The sequence below is a fragment of the Sminthopsis crassicaudata genome, chromosome 3 (assembly GCF_048593235.1).
Source record: "Sminthopsis crassicaudata isolate SCR6 chromosome 3, ASM4859323v1, whole genome shotgun sequence".
In the NCBI taxonomy this organism is placed as follows: domain Eukaryota; kingdom Metazoa; phylum Chordata; class Mammalia; order Dasyuromorphia; family Dasyuridae; genus Sminthopsis; species Sminthopsis crassicaudata.
In genome coordinates this window covers 328918208-328940417 of record NC_133619.1, presented here as the reverse complement: position 1 = coordinate 328940417, position 22210 = coordinate 328918208, and the positions used below count along the sequence as shown (strand labels likewise).

General features: G+C 34.1%; 1 protein-coding gene across 1 annotated transcript in view; it reads right to left on the bottom strand.

Annotated features, from left to right (window-relative positions):
- The window catches only part of STXBP5L (syntaxin binding protein 5L), a 420610-nt gene that overhangs the window by 309659 nt on the left and 88741 nt on the right, over positions 1–22210 (bottom strand). The window contains 1 exon segment of the mRNA XM_074301345.1: positions 15071–15168. Coding sequence (XP_074157446.1) covers positions 15071–15168 — 98 coding nt within the window.

The window sequence follows — 22210 nt, the reverse complement described above, 5'->3', positions numbered from 1 at the left end:
GTACCAATCAGGAATGAAATGTTTTTTCTAGCAGTCTTTGGACAGACCATAACTTTAAAGACTCTGCAAGTAAAAGCTGCACCCACAAATAAAAAAAGTCTGCATCCATGCTCACTATGTGCTAGAAAAAATACCCTTTCTATTTTCAACCATGGCTACATGAATACATTTTGATCAGCATTGCTAGCAATATCTTTCAACATAAAGAACATCCTAGTAAAATGTCAGACACCAATAGCATTTAATAAATGCTTTTAATGATGATGATGATAGAGCTGAGTATCCCTTAACAGTCATTAATTTTTTTCCAAAACAGTCTTCTACAATTCTCCAGCCTCCCAAGACAACTAAACAACCTGCTATTTACACAGCTAGATAAAAATGAATCAATACTATTTGTGAGCTGTAGCTTACTTGAACATCTATGGATTAATTTAATATTAAGCAACAAAATAGTGTTATAAATTACTGCTAAAACAATTTATATATAATTTATATTTTTGATTTATAATTTATATTTATATTTATAATTTTGATTATATATAATACATATATATAAATTATATATAAATATATATATATATATAAATTATATATAATTTATATATATAAATTATATATAATATGTTACTTATTACATTATATATAACATTATAAGAATGGAACCTGAATGATTAATATTTTAGTTTCTTATTTTCAAGGTTTAAAACTACTGCTTCTATAATATTATTCTTGTTAAAACCTTCTTCATAGGAATGCTATTTACTTTCAACTCTATGTCATTTTGCAAGATGTATGTATTATTTCATCAAAAGTCATTTCTACAGTACTACAGTACTGTAAAAGGCATTTCTCTCATTCCTATGTTTTAGGTACTACTTATTCTGGTAGACGAAAAATGATTTGGGAAGGGAAATAATAGGGAAAGGGAAGAGGTTATTCAGCCAGCTAAAAAAAAAAAATAAAAAAATTTGGGTTCATATGAACACATTTCTACTGCCACACCAGAAAAGAGGTAACTTGTACCTCTCACCTTCCACTCACATTCTTCAGATCACATCTTTGCCCTTTGTGGATTCCTTTCTCTTTTTCAAGGCCATTACTGATGTTCATTTTAACCTGAATTCAAAAATATAAAATTATGCAAGGAGATGGAATATTCAAAATATCACTTCATCCCATTTGCCTCTGCCTATTATATGAATATTTGTAGAATTAGGAATATAAAATCTACATTTTGAAAATCAACATTATCTTCATGTTGAGACTTTTTCTGAAGACTTTCAGATCTTATAATTAAAAAATGTGAACTAGAAGGAATGGGGCCTAAGGATATGTTGATATTTTAATATAACCAAGCATTTTCAAGCAAAAGAAGAACATTCAGATGCAGGGCTTTAAAAAATCAATGTAAATGTTATAAAGAACTTTCTTCAAACAACTCTAATAAACAGATAGTATTTCTACGATTATCCACATTTCACAGATAAGGAGACTGAAGAATAGAGCAGTAATGAGTAGCCCAGGATCTCACAATGAATAATAGCCAAGATTCAAACTAAGGTCTCCTAACTTCAGGAGCTGAGATCTTTCCATAACATGCATTGAAAAAATCTTTCTTAAAATTATGAACTTAATGTTAAAACACAAAAATATTAATATTAAAAACTAGAAACATTGAGGTTATATATGAAATGGTAAATGCTTGTTAATGTTCAACTTGTTTTTTTAAAGTACACATTAAACTTAACACAAAAGAACCAACATTGCTGTTTCTCAGTGTTTCCTTCTGAACTTCATTCTTTTCTATTTTTACAAAAATATTTCATTGATGTTCTCTTCTTTCTTTTCCCTTCTTTTTTCTATCACTATCATTACATACTAAGTCCCTCCCCACAATTTTCCCTCTATCCTCAGAAGGAAAGTGTACTTTCTTACAGTCACTAGAATTATATAGTGCTTTAAAGTTTGCAAAGTCACTTGTGAACATTATTTCATTTTATATTCACAATGATCCTGAAGTTAGGTGACATTATCCTATTTTACAGATGAGGAAAGTGAGGCAGAAAAATTGAATGACTTGGCTTGGATCACATAGCTAGAAATTGTCTCAAGCAGGATTTAAACTCAACACCCCCTGATTCTATATGTAGCACACTTTCCATTTTGGTACCTAGATGTCCTGTCCACAATGTTAAGTCAAGCAAACTAATTTATGCTTTGGTCACATCTGAAAATGCATGCCTCATCCTGTCTCTCTTCTCTATTATCTTTCTGCATATGAGGGAAGCATATTTCAACATCAATCAATCTACTCCATTAATTTTCTGGAGTCATGGCTGGTCACTGCATTAATTAATCAGAATACTTAAGTCTTTCAAATTTGCTTTTTATTTACATCATTGTAGTCATAGTATAAGTTTACTCTATATCAGTTTTAAAAAGCCCTTGCATGTTTCTCTGAATCAGTTGTTTTTGTCATTTCTTACAATGCAATAATAATCCACTGCATTAAAATAAAATTTGTTTGCCTGCTCTTCAGCTGATGGGTACCACTTTTATCCAGTTGTCTGTCATAAATAGGTTCTGCTTTTCTGTCTTTGTCCTCTATGTTGTGTATGACTGCTAACAGTATTGCTGGGCATAGGGCATAGTACAAAGGACATAGCCTTTGTACTAAGTACTGATTTTGGATGGGATAGTCCCTATCAACCTTACAATCCTGTCTCTGTCCTACCATAGATCCTACATAAAATTGTTAGATTCATTTTTTTGTCATCTCTGCCATTCTGATGAGTATGACATAGTTTCAAAGTTGTTTAATTTACATATCTTTTCATTATAAGTAATTTAAAAATTTAAAAATATTGTAATAGTCTATATTGCTTCTTTTGAAAACTACCAGGGGGCAGCTAGGTGGCGTGGTGGATAGAGCACCAGCCCTGAATTCAGGAGGACCTGAGTTCAAATCTGATCTCAGACACTTAGCACTTCCTAGCTGTGTGACCCTGGGCAAGTCACTTAACCCCAGCCTAAAAAAAAAAAAAAAAAAAAAACAAAAAAAAAAAAACTACCTTTTTATAAGCTTTGACCATTCATCCATGGAGAATGGCTCTTCTTACATATTTCACAAACAGTTCTAAAAGATCTACCTCCGTGGCCATAATTAGAATAAGTAATTCAGGACTCTGAGAAAGAAGACTGATTAGATTCCCTAGTTAGAGACAAGGGAAAGGCGAACAGCCTTTGGTAGTCCTTGACTGTGTCTGTCAGTTTAATTCAACAAACAGCAGAGATTAAGATGTATCCCAGGAATACAACTATAAGAATAAATTAATGTACAGAAAGAAGCTAGGGAATGAAGGGATGAAGCCTCAGTGGCTGTCCCAAAGCCATAAGTGGAAGAGGTGACAAGACTATTAAAAGCTAAGCAAATATAGGATCTTACAGAAGACTCACTACATGCATCTCTAAGAAACATGGAAGAGGCTGGAAAGGAGGCAAAGGTTTAGAAATTCAAGACAAACTTTTCTAAGCTTAAATGAGCTGAGAATGAAGTGACCCAAAACGGGTGAACTAGAGAATTAAATAGCAGAAGTTCCTGATTCCCATGTGCTAGATTAAGACATAGCTAGGAAATAGACTTCAGAGAGTTGAAAATGGTTACTCTACTGAACAAAGTCCACATCAATGAACCTCAAACTAAGTTAAGAATGAGGCTTTGATTTAGAGGAAGAATGTTAGCCAGAATGGAGCTATAGAGAATAGCAAATGTTCTGTAGCTGGCAGGGCACCAATTAAGTAGTAAGAATCTTCATAAACTACGAAATAAGTTTTTTCATTTGTTACTAATCTTCTTGCCTCTCATTTGTATATTTCCATATAGTGTTTTATAGTGAATTTTGTTCAGATACTTAATAGCTTAGTCTATGATTATGGCATAGTAAAATGGGGTTAGAGAAAATAGAACCCTGTAGCTTTTCTGCTAAAAATGTATTCTAGGTTTAGAGGACTTTGCTAAATAAGCAGAAAGTCATGGCAGTTTCAAACCTGATGGGAAAATCAATGCGCCAAGACAATGCTTAGCAGGAGAGAAAAAAGAAGTGGGTTGCAGGTACATATTGCATCCTTTGACACCATCATGATATTCAAGACTAATGTAAATTTGAGCTGCATTAAGAGAGGCATGGCACACAGGAACAATAATATTCAAGAGTTCCAATGCCTTCTGCTTTAGGGATACTACTTCTATAGCTTTATATTTGCTTCTAAGTAGCATTTTTAGGCATGAGTTTGATAAAGTATATAAAAAAGAGGACAACCAGGATAATAAAGCATCCAGAATTTATGGCATGTGAAAATCAAATGAAGATTTGAAATATTCAATCTACAAAAAAGAAGACTTGCAATTATGGGGACATGATAATTATTATCAAGTATTTATTTGAAAGACTGTTGGGTATAAGAAAGAAAAGATTTGCTTAACTTAGTACAAGTAAACAGAACCACAAACAATGAACAATGTGGAATTGTTAAAAAATAAATAAATTTAAGTTTCATTTAAGGAAAAACTTCCTAAAAATTCAAATGACCTAAAACTGAAATGGTGTGCCTTGAAAAGGAGCATATTCTTTCTCATTCATTCTTTAAATATGTTGTGACAGGGATTCTTTTTCAGATATTAGTTGAACTAAATGGTCAGTGAGAGCAACTCTTAAATGCTGAAATTCTGTCCTATTATGAGAAAGCAACAGTTAATAAACATATGATTTGCTGGGTTACTCCTTCATACCTCCAAAAAGATTTTTTCCCCTTCATTAAACACTCCCTTCTTTAATCTTTTCTATTAACCCAGATATTGTCCTTCCTTTTAAATCTGTCTTAAAACATATATCTTTCTCATGAATTTCTTTACTAAACCTGTTTGCTTAAGTCACTCATAATCTGTAACTCCTATGTGTTAGGTTCTTACTAAGTACTAATGAGATAATGAGATATTAGGTTCTTACTAAGTGCTAAGTCAGTACTTAACAATTCTCTAGTTCCAGCCTTTCCTGGTAGTTTGACTTGTGAATTCCTAAGGAAGAGCTTGCGTGCTTGGGAGGAGCAAGCTCATTGGTTGAAGTGGTTCTTCCCAGAAGCCCTTGCATTATCCCACGCCCATTCTCTGGGAGGATAAAAGAAGACAGCACTCCAGAGATAGGAGAAGTCTCTGTTCTACACCTGGCTTGACGCAGCTCTCTGCAGGAAGGGAAGTCGGCTCTCTACAGGAAGAAGAATCTGTCTGAGATTTGAGTTGACACAGCAGATCTCCCCCCAGAGAGTGATCGGCAGCATCTGGAGACAACAGCACGCTACACCTATGGATTTATTCTATTTGCTACTTTAAAAATATGTACTAAATTACGTGTTGCTTTGTAATATCTTACTTTTCTTTTTTCTAATTTTCCCTCTATTTTAATATAAATTCTTTCAGAATTGATATCATTTTAATTTCCCCTTTCTTTTTATAGTATTCAGTAGCACTTAGTATATAATAAGCACTCTAATAACCTTTTTAACTTTCTACCTCTTTCCCCCAAAACTGCATGAAAACCAGACTACTCTATAGTTTCTTATTATGGGAATCCAAATATAAATTCCACACAGGAACACAGGACTCATATATAATTGTTTTTTTTTTTTTTTCCTTTTCTTGGCATCAAATAGGAAATAGATTACCATCAATGGCATTTATTCCTGTAAATTTTTTCATGAGGTTGTGATAGGGGTTATGCCAGTAACTCTTGGCAAGAAACAAGTCTGGCAGAACAAATGTCCACTGTAAATATTACCTTTCCATTTAATGCTTCAGATGTTACTTGCCATCTTTTAATCTTTTATGTCTCTGGGGAGGGACTCATGTATATAAGATATTTTTAGTGTCTTCCAAAAGGTTCTTTTTGGTTTTCTGTTTCCATTTTTCTTATACTTTTTTCTAAATTTTTCCTTCTTTCCTGCAAACTTTGTTTCTTCTGGATTTCTCCTAAAAGCCTGGATTTATACTTGTATATTGTCAACAGGCCATTAGAGATCTTAACACCCTATTATCTACATTATCTCATTGACTCTTCAAGATGTTGTTTCTCCTCCGTTCTCTAAAGAGGACCATGACAAGTCAAGGTGATGCCAGGACTTTCAAATGAATTGGGTTTAAATGGACTGTGCAGAGTCACCAGACTCATTCTCTCTCCTCTGAGCCCATTGAGTCCAATGACAAGATATAGATCAGGAAGACTCAAGATGGCCTTCAATGCAGACCAAGGTCTTTTTAAGCTAAGGTCTTCAATAGGTCTCAGTTTGACTGAAGCAATGCCCTATCAGCAATTTAGTCTAGGTAATAAACGAGGCTAAGGATGGTCTGGTTTACCTAGTCAAACACACACACACACACACACACACACACACACACACACACACACACCCCTACACACACAGATAAGACAGAAACAATTGTTATTTACATTCACTCTGAAACAGTCAGGAGCCAAACAATGACCAAGTAGGCTTGGCCTGTGACATATTGTTGGCCAATCAACGAGAGGCAGAATGATTTTGGATCTTAATGATAATCATGTTAGGAAAGGAAAATGCACATCAAAATTGAAGGAAGGGAAGATGCTCAAAGATGTTCTGAGACATTCCCCTAAATACACAATCTAGGCCAGAACTCCCATTTATAACTTCTAGTTTTGTGCTCTCTCCTCTAAACCATGCTCTCTTACCAAGCTAATCACTGAATTTGCTGATCAACGATGCCAACCTCAATATATTAGAGATCACTGGCTATCAGTTCTACCTGGATGCATCCAACTAAAAGTTTCAAGAATTAACCAAGCACTCTGGTACTACTGGCTCTATAAAAACTCAAAATCATTTTGTTTATACAATCTTCACAGTTCTATGCAAGGGATTTCTCAGAAGGAAAGTAGCTTGATTCATGCTACAGAGAAATCTTCCTAAAGCTCTATTTTGTGCTGGTCACTTCCCAACTCAAAAATCTCCAGTGGTTTGTAGAATAAATTCCTTGACTTCCGGCCAAGATGGCGGCGTGGAGGCAGACAGCTGCTTGAGCTCCTCATTTTCTCAGAACTTACTTCATGACAAGCCTCAGAGTTAATGCTTGACCAGAAAAGAAACCCACAAATAATCACCAAGAGACGACATCCTTGAAATTCACCAGAGAAGGTCTGTATTTGCTCAGGGGAGCGTCGAACAGACTGAGCGCAGACTGAGGGCAGGCAAGCCAGAGTGAGACAGATAGCTCACACAGCTCACACTGGAGGGGGGAGGGGTACGATCTCTGCCATTTCTGCAAAAAGACTTTTACCCCAGTGTGGATATTCTGTCTTGGCAGCAAGCCAGGAGCAGCAGAGAGAGTGTAAACACCAGAAGTGAAGAATAAAACCCCGGAAAGCTAATGTCTCTCGGAACCGGCCACCCCCACCCCCAACTGGAGTGACTCCGAGTTCTCAGAGCCTCAGGGCACAGACGCAGTGCAGCCATGGATGTCCTGTTAGTGGCTCTCTGCTGCCCTACCCCCAGTCTGTAGAGGAAGCCCATTAACACCATCCAGCCCCATCCCCCCAAAAAACAGACCAATTGTTTCTCTGGTCAATTTGTTTTCTTCCATTCCGCTCTTGACAAAATGAACAAAAAATTAAAAAGGGCTCTAACCATTGACAGCTTTTGTATGGAGAAAGAGCAGACTTCAAATACTGAGGAGACTAAAAACAGACTGTCCCCAGAGGAATCCCCTAAGGGGGATATGAGCTGCTCCCAATACAAAAGAATCTCATAGAGGAAATCAAAAAGGCTCTCACAAGAGAGCTAGAAGAGAAATTAGAAAAGGAAAGGGAAGCTTGGAAAGAGAGCCAAGAGAAGTTATCCAGAATGGATAAAGAGATCAAATCATTGAGAAATAAAATTAGTGAATTAGAAAAGGAAACAACTCCAATGAAAATAGGATTAGTGAATTGGAAAATATAAACAACTCCAAGGAAAACAGGATTAGTGAGCTGGAAAAGGTAAACAACTCCAAGGAAAACAGGATTAATGAGCTGGATAAAGAAATCAGCTCTCTAAAAAATAAAATGGAAAAAAATCCCACAGAAGAAAAAAACTCACTTAAAAACACAATTGGACAATTACAAAAAGATATAAAAAAAGTGAGTGAAGAAAATACATCATTGAAAATTAGACTTGAACAAGTAGAAATGAATGACTCAAGGAGAAACCAAGAGGTAGTCAAGCAAAACCAGAGAAATGAAACAATTGAAAAGAATGTCAAGTACCTTATCAGAAAGACAACAGACCTGGAAAACAGATCCAGGAGAAACAATTTGAGAATAATCGGACTCCCTGAAAAATGTGAGGAAAAAAAGAGCTTGGACACTATTTTCGAGGAAATTATCAAAGAGAACTGCCCAGACATTTTGGAAACAGAGGGTAAAATAGACATTGAAAAAATTCATCGATCACCTACTGAAAGGGACCCTAAAATCAAAATGCCAAGAAATATAGTGGCCAAGTTCAAGAACCATCAGACAAAGGAAAAAATATTGGAAGCTGCTAGAAAAAATCAATTCAGATATGGAGGAGCCACAATAAGGATAATCCAGGATCTAGCAGGGTCTCTATTAAAAGAACAAAGGGCCTGGAATATAATATTCCGAAAGGCTAAGGAACTTGGTATGCAGCCAAGAATAACTTACCCAGCAAGAATGAGCATCGTTTTCCAGGGAAGAAGATGGACATTTAACGAAATAAATGAATTCCATCTATTCTTGATGAAAAAACCAGACCTACATAAAATGTTTGATCTTCAAATACATAACTCAAGAAATTTCTAAAAAGGTAAAAAGAAATTTTGAGAACTATACTTCTACCAAAAAAATATATAAAGAACATATCTACAATTTGTCTTAGAAACTAGAGGTGGAAAGGAAATTATATCATAAAAAAGTGTAAAGTGGTGGTAATAAATCTCATGAAGAGGCAAAGGTAACCTATTATATCTGAGAGAAAGAAAGGAGGGAGATGAACATAGTGTGTATCAATAGACATATTCGATTTATGGTGAAACTTCTTCCACTTTATTGAAAAGTAAAAGGGAAGGAGTAAGCTAAGGGGAAGGGAATACAGAAATTTCGAGGAAAAGGGGTAAAATAAGGGGACGAACTTTAAGGTGGGGGAGGGATCCTAAAAAGGGAGGGCTGTGAAAAGCAAGTGGTGTTCACAAGTTTAATACTGTGTAGGGGGGTAAGAGGGAAGGAAAGGGGAAAAGCATAAGCAGGGGTTAATAGGATGGCAAGCAATATAGAATTAGTCCTTCTAACCATAAATGTGAATGGGGCAAAATGCCTCATAAAGAGGAAGCAGTTAGAAGACTGGATTAAAAGTCAGAATTCTACTATATGTTGTTTACAGGAAACACACCTGAAACAGGGTGAGACATTCAACCTAAAAGTAAAAGGGTGAACAGAATCTATTATGCTTCAGGCAAAACCAAAAAAGCTGGAGTAGCCATCCTCATCTCAGATCAAGCAAAAACAAAAATTGATCTAATTAAAAGAGATAAGGAAGGGCATTATATCCTGCTAAAGGGTAGCATCAATAATGAAGCAGTATCAATATTAAACATATATGCACCAAGTGGTGCAACATCTAAATTCTTAAAAGAGAAATTAAGAGAGCTGCAAGAAGAAATAGATAGAAAAACTATAACAATGGGAGATCTCAACCTTGCACTCTCAGAATTAGATAAATCAAACCACAAAATAAATAAGAAAGAAGTCAAAGAGGTAAATAGAATACTAGAAAAGTTTGATATGATAGATCTTTGGGGAAAGCTAAATGGAGACAGAAAGGAGTATACTTTCTTCTCAGGAGTTCATGGAACCTATACAAAAATTGATCATATATTAGGGCATAAAAACCTCAAAATCAAATGCAGTAAGGCAGAAATAGTAAATGCATCCTTTTCAGACCACAATGCAATCAAAATTACATTTAATAAAAAGCCAGGGGAAAATAGACCAAAAAATAATTGGAAACTAAATAATCTTATACTAAAGAATGATTGGGTAAAACAGCAAATCATAGACATAATTGATAACTTCACCCAAGAAAATGACAATAATGAGACATCATACCAAAATGTATGGGATACAGGCAAAGCAGTAATAAGGGGAAGTTTTATATTTCTACAGGCCTACTTGCATAAAATAAAGAGAGGGCCAACGAATTGGGCTTACAACTAAAATTGCTAGAAAAGGAACAAATTAAAAACCCCCAGACAAACACAAAACTTGAAATTCAAAAAATAAAAGGTGAGATTAATAAAATTGAAAGTAAAAAAAAACTATTGAATTAATTAATAAAACTAAGAGTTGGTTCTATGAAAAAACCAACAAAATAGACAAACCCTTAGTAAATCTGATTAAAAAAAGGAAAGAGAAAAAGCAAATTGTTAGTCTTGAAAATGAAAAGGGTGAACTCACCACTAATGAAGAGGAAATTAGAACAATAGTTAGGAGCTACTTTGCTCAACTTTATGCCAATAAATTCGATAACTTAAATGAAATGGAAGAATACCTTCAAAAATATAGCTTGCCCAAATTAACAGAGGAAGAAGTAAGTAGTCTAAATAGTCCCATCTCAGAAAAAGAAATAGAACAAGCTATTAACCAACTTCCTAAGAAAAAGTCCCCAGGACCAGATGGATTTACATGTGAATTCTACCAAACATTTAAAGGACAACTAACTCCAATGCTATGTAAACTGTTTGAAAAAATAGGGATTGAAGGAGTCCTACCAAATTCCTTCTATGACACAGACATGGTACTGATACCTAAATCAGGTAGATCGAAAACTGAGAAAGAAAACTATAGGCCAATTTCCTTAATGAATATTGATGCTAAAATCTTAAATAAGATTTTAGCAAATAGACTTCAGAAAATCATCCCCAGGATAATACACTATGACCAAGTGGGATTTATACCAGGAATGCAGGGCTGGTTTAATATTAGGAAAACTATTAGTATAATTGACCATATTAATAATCAAATTAATAAAAACCATGTGATCATTTCAATAGATGCAGAAAAAGCATTTGATAAAATCCAAAATCCATTCCTACTAAAAACGCTTGAGAGTATAGTAATAAATGGACAATTCCTTAAAATAATAACAAGCATATATTTAAAACCTTCAGTAAACATCATATGTAATGGCAATAAACTAGAACCTTTACCTGTAAGATCAGGAGTGAAACAAGGTTGCCCACTATCACCATAACTTTTCAATATAGTACTAGAAACTCTAGCCTCGGCAATAAGAGCCAAGAAAGAGATTCAAGGAATTAGAGTAAAAAATGAGGAAATCAAATTATCATTCTTTGCAGATGACATGATGGTATACTTAGAGAACCCCAAAGACTCTGCTAAAAAGCTATTAGAAATAATTCAGAATTTTAGCAAAGTTGCAGGATACAAAATAAATCCACATAAATCCTCAGCATTTTTATACATTACCAATGCAATCCAACAGCAAGAGATACAAAGAGAAACTCCATTCAAAATGACGGTCGATAGTATAAAATATTTGGGAATATATCTACCAAAGGAGAGTCAGGAATTATATGAGCAAAATTACAAAACACTTGCCACAAAAATAAAGTCAGATTTAAATAATTGGAAAGACATTCAGTGCTCTTGGATAGGCCGAGCGAATATAATTAAGATGACAATACTCCCAAAACTAATCTATTTATTTAGTGCTATACCAATCAGACTCCCAAGAAACTATTTTAATGACCTAGAAAAATAACAACAGAATTCATATGGAACAATAAAAGGTCAATAATTTCAAGGGAAGTAATGAAAAAAAAATTAAGTGAAGGTGGTCTAGCTGTACCTGATCTAGAACTGTATTATAAAGCAACAGTCACCAAAACCATTTGGTATTGACTAAGAAATAGACTAGTAGATCAGTGGCATAGGTTAGGTTCACAAGGCAAGACAGTGAATAAAAATAGCAATCTAGTGTTTGACAAACCCAAAGATCCCAAATTTTGGGATAACAATTCATTATTTGACAAAAACTGCTGGGAAAACTGGAAATTAGTATGGCAGAAACTAGGCATGGACCCACATTTAACACCACATACTAAGATTAGATCAAAATGGGTCCAAGATTTAGGCATAAAGAACAGAATCATAAATAAATTGGAGGAACATGGGATGGTTTACCTCTCAGACTTGTGGAGGAGGAAGGAGTTTGTGTCCAAGGGAGAACCAGAGACCATTATTGATCACAAAATAGAACATTTTGATTACACCAAATTAAAAAGTTTCTGCACATACAAAACTAATGCAAACAAGATTAGAAGGGAAGTAACAAATTGGGAAAACATTTTTACAATTAAAGGTTCTGATAAAGGCCTCATCTCCAAAATATACAGAGAATTGACTTTAATTTATAAGAAATCAAGCCATTCTCCAATTGATAAATGGTCAAAGGATATGAACAGACAATTTTCACATGATGAAATTAAAACTATTTCCACTCATATGAAAGAGTGTTCCAAATCACTATTGATCAGAGAAATGCAAATTAAGACAACTCTGAGATAGCATTACACACCTGTCAGATTGGCTAAGATGACAGGAACAAATAACGATGAATGTTGGAGGGGCTGTGGGAAAACTGGGACACTGATACATTGCTGATGGAGTTGTGAAAGAATCCAACCGTTCTGGAGAGCAATCTGGAATTATGCCCAAAAAGTTACCAAACTGTGCATACCCTTTGATCCAGCAGTGCTAATAGTGGGCTTATATCCCAAAGAAATACTAAAGAAGGGAAAGGGACCTGTATGTGCCAAAATGTTTGTGGCAGCCCTTTTTGTTGTAGCTAGAAACTGGAAGATGAATGGATGTCCATCAATTGGAGAATGGTTGGGGAAATTATGGTATATGAAGGTTATGGAATATTATTGTTCTGTAAGAAATGACCAGCAGGAGGAATACAGAGAGGCTTGGAAAGACTTACATCAACTGATGCTGAGTGAAATGAGCAGAACAGGAGATCATTATACACTTCAATAACAATACTGTATGAGAATGTATTCTGATGGAAGTGGATATCTTCAACATAGAGAAGAGCTAATCCAATTCCAATTGATCAATGATGGACAGAATCAGCTACATCCAGAAAAGGAACACTGGGAAATGAGTGTAAACTGTGAGCATTGTTTTTGTTTTGTTTTGTTTCTCTTCTCAGATTATTTTTACCTTGTGAATACAATCCTTCCTTTGCAACAACAACAACAACAAAATTCGGTTCTGCACATATATATTGTACTTAAGATATACTATAAGATATTTAATATGTATGGGAATGCCCGCCATCCAGGGGAGGGGGTGGAAGGAAGGAGGGGAAAAACTCGGAACAGAAGGGAGTACAAGGGATAATGTTGAAAAAAAAATACCTATGCATATGTACTGCTAAAGAAAATGTTATAATTATAAAAATCAATTTTAAAAATGCTTAATTAAAAAAAAAAGAATAAATTCCTTATGCACAAAGCCCTCCATTATCCCAACATACCTCTCTAACCTTTATATGACTCCTCTCGTCTTCAACTCTAGCAATCTACTTTATTTGATCCTCCAAACAAGTCATAGTATTCAATATTAAAATTTCATTCAACCTAATATCTATGAAGTTCTTACTCTGTTAAGGGATATATGTTTGCTGGGAGGTTGAAACAAACATGGATAAAATACCATACTTACCCTGGAGTAACTTACAAATTAATGGTATAGTGGAAAAGGCAATGAAGTTTAAACCTGATCAGATACTGCCTTTGTCATTTATTATCTGATATTGGACAAGACACTTCATCTCTGAGCTATCTCATTTCTAAAATGAAAGATCAGTTTTGCTGGCCTCTAATGGCTCTTGTAACTCTCAATCTAGGAACCATGACCTCTTTAGTCCCTTCCAGCCATGATTCCATGATATTGTCAGGAGAATGCATTTTATCTGCTTCCCAACAATGAATGTATTTCACTAAGGAGCCAGCCAATTGTTTGTAATTCTCTTTACCAGTAAGCATGGACTTTGGAAATCCCATCTGGTTTAGCCCTATAGTATTTATGTACTCTCCATTTCTGAGTTTACTTACCTTTGACTCATGGCAGTTCAGAAACCAGTGTTTGCCTTGCTCTTTCAGTACTTTCCCTGCATTTTGTCTGATCACCTTTCCACTGTTACCTTTGACTCAATATCACAATGCCTTGTTCTGTGTATGCCTAACATAAGACACATATGATTGTGTTTTTAGTAAATGTACTTATGGAAATAATTATAACATTAAGGCCACACACCACATTTTAATGTTTAGTTTCCAAGATGACCTCTAATTTTTAAACCAATATTTAAAGGACAAAAGCACAGTAAACTATAATGACCATTTTGAAATATAATTAGATATAGATTTTATTATAATCATTTGCTGTTAATAGGTATTAATCATAACTAACCAATAGAAATTAAAATAAAAAGTTAGATTGGTTTAAGAGCTTACTTTCATTGCTTTTCTCCCATTGCTACTACTTTCTACCATTTCATTCTCTTACCATATTTTATTCTCCCTACCCCCCCCATTTTATACTAATAGGAGTAGATTAGAATCTCATTTTCCTTTTTCATCCTCTATCATGATTATTAAAAAGCATACAGTAAGTCTACATTATTGCTAAAGTTGTCTTTGAACTTTCACATTATAGAAAAATGCACTTACTAAAAAGAGTAACTACATTTTTAACCCAAACTTGAATTGTCAACTTCAATCAATAAATAATGAAAATTATAAAAACAACACAGGAACAATTTGAATTAGACAACTTTTTCCTCTTTTTCATGAAGAAACCATTGTTATAAAGAAAATTCTACTTACCCAAGTGTTTATGAAATTGTAATTCATGACAAAAATACTTATGAATTAACATAAGAGCAAGGATACATTCTTATAGCACCTGTTCTTGTCCCAATAGCCAAAATTTTCTGGACTGGGTCAAAGGCTAAAGCTGTGGGCTGGTAAGGAAACCCATGCCGGACCGTCTGAAAGATAGAAAATAATATAAACATTTAATTTATAATATATATATATATATATAAAGATATATATATGCTTTAGGCAATTTAATCAGAATTGTCTTTAGTGTGATTTTAAGTCATTTTCAATATTGTCAAAATCTTATCTTTTTTTCTAAAATTTGGAAAACTATTCACTTTAACGTCCTCATCCCTGTCTTCTTCAGAAGTCTTTTCCTCCTCTTGTCCATCATCTACTCAAACTGCCAAGATTATTTTTCTAAAGCACAGTTATCATCATGTCATACCTTGCTCAAAGAACACCTCTATTTGGCACTTACAGCTCTTTATAACAATGTTTCTTCCTTACCTCTATTATATTTTTACACTTTATTCTCTTCCATACACTGTTTAATCCATCTATGCTGGCCTCCCTGTCATTATTCAAATACAACAGTCCATCTTTCACTTTGAGATCTTTGCTCTGACTTCCCTCCTCATCTTCCTTCTCTGGAATGCTCAGTCCCCTCTCTTTAACCTGTTGGTTTCTCAGAGTTCCTTTAAGAGTTAAATCAAAAACCATATTCTGAAGGAGGCCTTTCCAGGCTCCTGGTATCTTCTCATTCCATTCCATATTGCTTTTCATTTGCTCTGTACAGATCTTATATGTAAATAGATATTTTCATGTTGTCTCCCTTAGAAGAAAGTATATATCTTGAAAGCAGGAGTCTTTAGCACAGTGTCTGACACATAATAAATACTTAAATTCTTGCTGATTCACCAATATAATAGGTACTAACTATGAATATTTTAGTGTTAGTTTTTAATTTTGGTGCTACTTTATTAGGTATTTTAATAATGTTTTTATCACTTGAACTCTAGGCAAAAAAGTACATGATGTAAAATTAATAATAAATAAATGAAATATTGGACCAACCTTTTTTGGATGGCAAATTCTTTTATGGGACCACATGCATTGCAACTCTCTTAATATAATGGCAAACATTCAAATGAAAACTGAAAGATTCAAACATGCAGATTTTAAATAGCATCTTCTCTAGATTATTCTCCTAACTTGTACTGTTACTTGGGGCACCCAGAGAGATGGTTATTACCTCAAGTTCTAGGGGTGTCCTTTGAGGATCTGCATTTCTACAACTAAAGCTTACACACCTGCAGCGTTTTGTTTTTCCCATGAAGGATGGGTCAGTAGTCAAAATTAACTCAAAACAATAGTATTTATTAAAATAACACAATAGGACTTCCAGGGGTGGAGCCAAGATAGCAGAGATGACACACATTTCTCTATGACCTTCTCTATAATCCTCACAATAATTATGAAATCTAGCCTCAGAATTATCTCTGCTAGCAGTATCCACAAATATTGGGAGTGCAACAAATTATCAGCAGAAGATAATTTTAAAGATTGCCAGAAAAGGTCTGTTTTATTTGGAAATCGCAGGGAGGCAGCCAGTGCAACTAGCTGAGTACAAACACCAATGCAGATAACCAGAGTCTGAGGTCAGTACAATCTCAGTGTGGTGGTGCAGACTCCATGTGGCAGAGAATCTACAGAAGGAAACAGACCAGAAAAGGTCTGTTTCAATGAGAAACAATAGGGAGGCAGCAGAACACAACCATAAACAACAGCGCAGACAGTGCAGAGTCCCTCTGTGTTGCTGACTCCACATGACAGAAAATCTACAGGGAGGAATACACAGGAATATCCAGCAGTGTTGGCCCCTCTGACCTGATTGCAATCCAATAGATCAGCAGAGAAATTATAAAGCATCCAACACAAACACAAAAGATCAATAGTGAACCCCAAAACTCCAGAATTTCATGGAACTTGGCCATGCTCACCCAGCACCAAGAGTGAATCAGCATTGACCCAGTGCAGCTGCTGCTTGGAAAACCTCTCCTGCCCTAAAGGCAGACTTTTAACATTTAAAAAAAATGAGTAAAAAAAATAAAGAGGACACTAATGATTGACAGCTTTTATGGTGAAAGAGAAGAACAGATTTCAAACACTGAGGATACAAAAGGCAGATTGTCTTCAGTTGAAGCCCCAAAAGATGATATAACCTGGTCCCCACACAAGACTCTCCTAGAAGAAATTAAAAAGGATCTTAAAAGAGAGCTAAAAGAAAAATGGGGAAAGGAAATGAAAAAATTGGCAAGAGGGTCTGGAAAAGGCAACACAAAAACTATCTAAAGAAAATTCACTACAAAATAGACTTAGTGAAATGGAAAAAAACACATAACTCATTAAAATATAAATTTAATGAAATGGAAAAAGAAAGCAACTCCCAGAAAAACACAATTTGTGAAACAGAAAAAGAAAATAACTTCTTAAAAAACAGAATTTGTGAAAATGGGGGAAAAATCCATAGAACAAAATAACTCTTTAAAAAACTCAATTGGACAAATAAAAAAAAGAAGTAAAAAAAAGTAAAGGAAGAAAATAACTCACTAAAATTCAGAATTGAACAAATGGAAGTGAATGACTCAATGAGACAACAAGAATCAGTCAAGCAAAACCAAAAAAAAAAAAAAAAAAAAAAAAAGAAAAAATAGAAAAAAAGGTAAAATACTTAATTGGGAAAACAACCAACCTGGACAATAGATCTAGGAGAGGCAATCTAAGGATTACTGGACTCTCTGAAATACATGATAAAAAAGAGCCTACACACTATCTTTCAGGAAATCATCAAAGAGAACTGCCTAGATATCATAGAAACAGAAGGTAAAATCACTATTGAAAGAATTCACTGAACACCTCCAAAATTAAAATCCCAAAGAATATCGTGGAAAAAAATTCAAATACTGAGGAGCCATAATAAGGATTACTTAGGACCTAGCAGCTTCCACTTTAAAGGATGGAAGGGTCTAGAATCTGATATTCTTCTGAAAGGTGAAAGAACTTGAAATGCAGCCAAGAATGCATTACCCTGCTAAACTAAGCATTTTCTTTCAGGGAATAAGATGGATATTCAATGAAACTTGTGAATTCCATTTATTTTTGATGAAAAGACCAGAGCTAAACAAAAAAAAATTGACCTCCAAATATAGAACTCAAGTGAAGCATAAAAAGTTAAAAATAATAAAGAAAAAACTTTTGAGATTTGTATTTCTGTTATGGGTGTACATTGAGAGTACATTTATAATCTGATTTTACTGTTGTAATATAAAAAATTAACTAGAGATGGAAAGGGGATTGTAACAGGAAAAAAAGAGGGAAGTGGAAGTAAAATGTAGATAATTACATCTCAGGAAAAGGCAAAGAAAACATATTATAACTGAGGGAAAAAGGGGAGGGTAATGAATATTGTGTGAATCTAACTCTCATCAGATTTGGCCCAAAGGAAGAATATTAGATATATTTTGTTTCACCAAGAAACATCTCTTATCTTATAGAAAAATGAGAGGGGGAAAGGGGAAAAGGGAAGGGATAGGCTAAATAGAACAGAAAAGAGAAATACTAGGAGAAAGGAATAAGAAAGGTGAAGATTCTCTAATGGGAAAGGACTATTTGAGGCAAGTAGTGCTCATAAGTAAAATATGGGGAGGAAGGAAAAGGGAAAAGGAAAGAGAAAGTATAATTTGGAGTTAATAAGATGGTAGGAAATACAGAATTAGATGTTTTAACTGAAAATGTCAATGGGGTGAACTCTCCCATAAAACATAAATGGATAGCAAATTGGATTAAAAGTCAAAATCCTACAATATTTTGTTTACAGGAAACACATTTAAAGCAGAATGACACATACAGAGTAAAGGTAAAAGGTTGGAGCAGAATCTATTATGCTTCAAGTGAAGTAAAAAGAACAGGGATAGCCATACTGACCTCAGATCAAGCAAAAGCAAAAACTGATCTATTTAAAAGAGATAAGGAAGGAAACTATATCTTGCTAAAGGGTGCCATAGATAATGAAGCAATATCAATATTAAACATATATGCACCAAGTGGTGTAGCATCTAAATTCCTAAAGGACAAATTAAGAGAGCTGCAAGAAGAAATAGACAGCAAAACTATAATAGTGGGAGATCTCAACCTTGCTCTCTCTCAGAACTAGATAAATCGAACCACAAAATAAATAAAAAAGAAGTTAAAGAGGTAAATAGAATACTAGAAAAACTAGATATGATAGATCTTTGGGAAAAAAAACTGATTGGAGACAGAACACTTCCTTCTCGTCAATTCATGCGACCTATATGAAAATTCACCCTATATTAGGACATAAAGACCTCAAAATCAAATGCAGAAAGGAAGAAATAGTAAATGCCTTTTTCCAGATCATGATGCAATAAAAATTACATTCAATAAAAGGCCAGAGGAAAATAGATCAAAAAGAAATTGGAAACTTAATAATCTCATCCTAAAGAATGAATGGGTGAAACAGCAAATCACAGACACAACTGATAATTTCATCAAAGAGAATGACAATAATAAGACCACATACTAAAATTTGTGGGATGTAGTCAAAGTGGTAATAAGGGAAAATTTTATATCTCTAAGTGCTAACTTGCATAAAATAGAGAAAGAGAAGATCAATGAATTGGGCTTGCAACTAAAAAAGCTAGAAAAAGAACAAATTAAAAACCACCAAATTCCAAACTTGAAATTCTAAAAATAAAAGGAGAGAGCAATAAAATTTAAACTAAAAAAAAACTATTGAATTAATAAATAAAATTAAGAGTTGGTTTTATGAACAAAACAACAAAAAGGTAAACCTTTAGTTAATTTGATTAAAAAAAGCAGAGGAAAATCAAATTGTTAGTCTCAAAAATGAAAAGGGAGAACTATCCAATGAAGAAGAAACTAGAGCAATTATCAGGAGTTATTTTGCCCAACTTTATGTCAATAAATTTGACAGCCTAAGTGAAATGGAGGAATAGATTGCCCAGATTAACAAAGAAGGAAATCAATTACTTAAACAGTCCCATTTTAGAAAAAGAAATAGAATAAGCTATTAATCAGCTCCCTAAGGAAAAAAAAATCCTTATGATCAGATGGATTTACATATGAATTCTACCACACATTTAAAGAATAATTAACTCTAATACTATGTAAACTATTTGAAAAAATAGGGAATGAGACTCCTACCAAATTCCTTTTATGACACATAGTACTGATACCTAAACCAGGTAGGATGAAAACAGAGAAAGAAAATTATAGATCAATCTCCCTAATGAATATCAATGTAAAAAATCTTAAATAAAATATTAGCAAAGAGATTACAGATAATCATCCCCACGATAAAACACCACAATCAAGTAGGATTAATACCAGGAATGCAGGGCTGGTTCAATATTAGGAAAACTATTTGCATAATTGACTATATCAATAACCAAATTAACAAAGCCATGTGATTATCTCAATAGATGCAGAAAAAGCATTTGATAAAATCCAATACCCAATCCTATTAAAAACACTAGAGAATATAGGAATAAATGGACTTTTCCTTAAATTGTCAGTAACATCTATTTAAAACTCCCAGCAAGCATCATATATGATGGGGATAAACCAGAACTATTCCCAATAAGATCAGGGGTGAAACAAGGTTGCCCACTATCGCCATTGCTATTCCATATTGTATTAGAAATGCCAGTCTTGGCAATAAAAGAAGAAAAAAAGATTAAAGGATTTAGAGTACGTAATGGCAGAAACCAAATTATCACTCTTTGCAGATGATATGATGATATACTTAGAGAACCCCAGAGCATCAACTAAAAAGTTATTAGAAATAATCCACAACTTCAGCAAAGTTGCAGGATACAAAATAAATCCACATAAATCATCAGCATTCTTATACATTACTAAAAAAATTCAACAACAAGATTTACAATAAGAAATTCCATTTAAAATAACTGTTGATAATATAAAATATTTGGGAATTTATCGCCAAGGGAAACTCAGGAACTATATAAGCAAAACTACAAAACACTTTCCATGCAAAGTCAGATCTAAGCAATTGAAAAAATATACTCCCTAAACTTAACTATTTATTTAGTGCAAACACAACTAATGCAGACAAGATTAAAAGGGAAGTAATAAATTGGGAAAACATTTTTACATCCAAAGGATCTGATAAAGATTTCATTTTTAAAACATATAGAGAAATGACTCAAATTTATAAAAGTTCAAGTCATTCTCCAATTGATAAATGGTCAAAGGATATGAACAATTTTCAGATGAAGAAATTGAAATTATTTGTAGCAACATGAAAAGATGCTCCAAATCACTATTGATCAGAGAAATGCAAACTAAGACAACTCTGAGATACCACTACATACCTGTCAGATTGGCTAAGATGGCACGAAATGATAATGACCAATGTTGGAGGGGATGTGAGAAAACTGGGACACTGATACATTGTTGGTAGAACTGTGAACGAATCCAACCATTGTGGAGAGCAATTTGGAACTAAGATCAAAAAGTTATCAAACTGCGCATATCCTTTGATCCAGCAGTGTTTCTATTGGGATTATATCCCAGAGAGATCTTAAAGGAGGGAAAGGACCCACATGTGCGAAAATGTTTGTGGCAGCCCTCTTTGTAGGGGCAAGAAACTGGAAACTGAGTGGGTGCCCATCAGTTGGAGAATGGCTGGATAAATTGTGGTATATGAATGCTATGGAATACTATTATTCTGTAAGAAACGACCAGCAAGATAATTTCAGAGAGGCTTGGAGAGACTTACATGAACTGATGCTAAGTGAAATGAGCAGAACTAAGAGATTATTATACAAGGAAACAACAAGACTATGCAATGATCAATTCTGATGGACGTGGCTCTCTTCAATATTGAAATGATTCAAACCAGTTCCAATTGTTCAGTGATGAAGAAAGACATCTACACCCAGAGAGAGAACCATGGGAACTGAATGTGGAACACAATATAGGATTGTCATTCTCTTTGCTGTTATTTGTTTGCATTGTGTTTTCTTTCTCAATTTTTCTTTTTTTTCTTCTTGATCTGATTTTTCTTGTGCAACAAGATAACTGTATAAATATGTACACATATATTGGATCTAACATTGGATTTCAACATATTTAACATACATT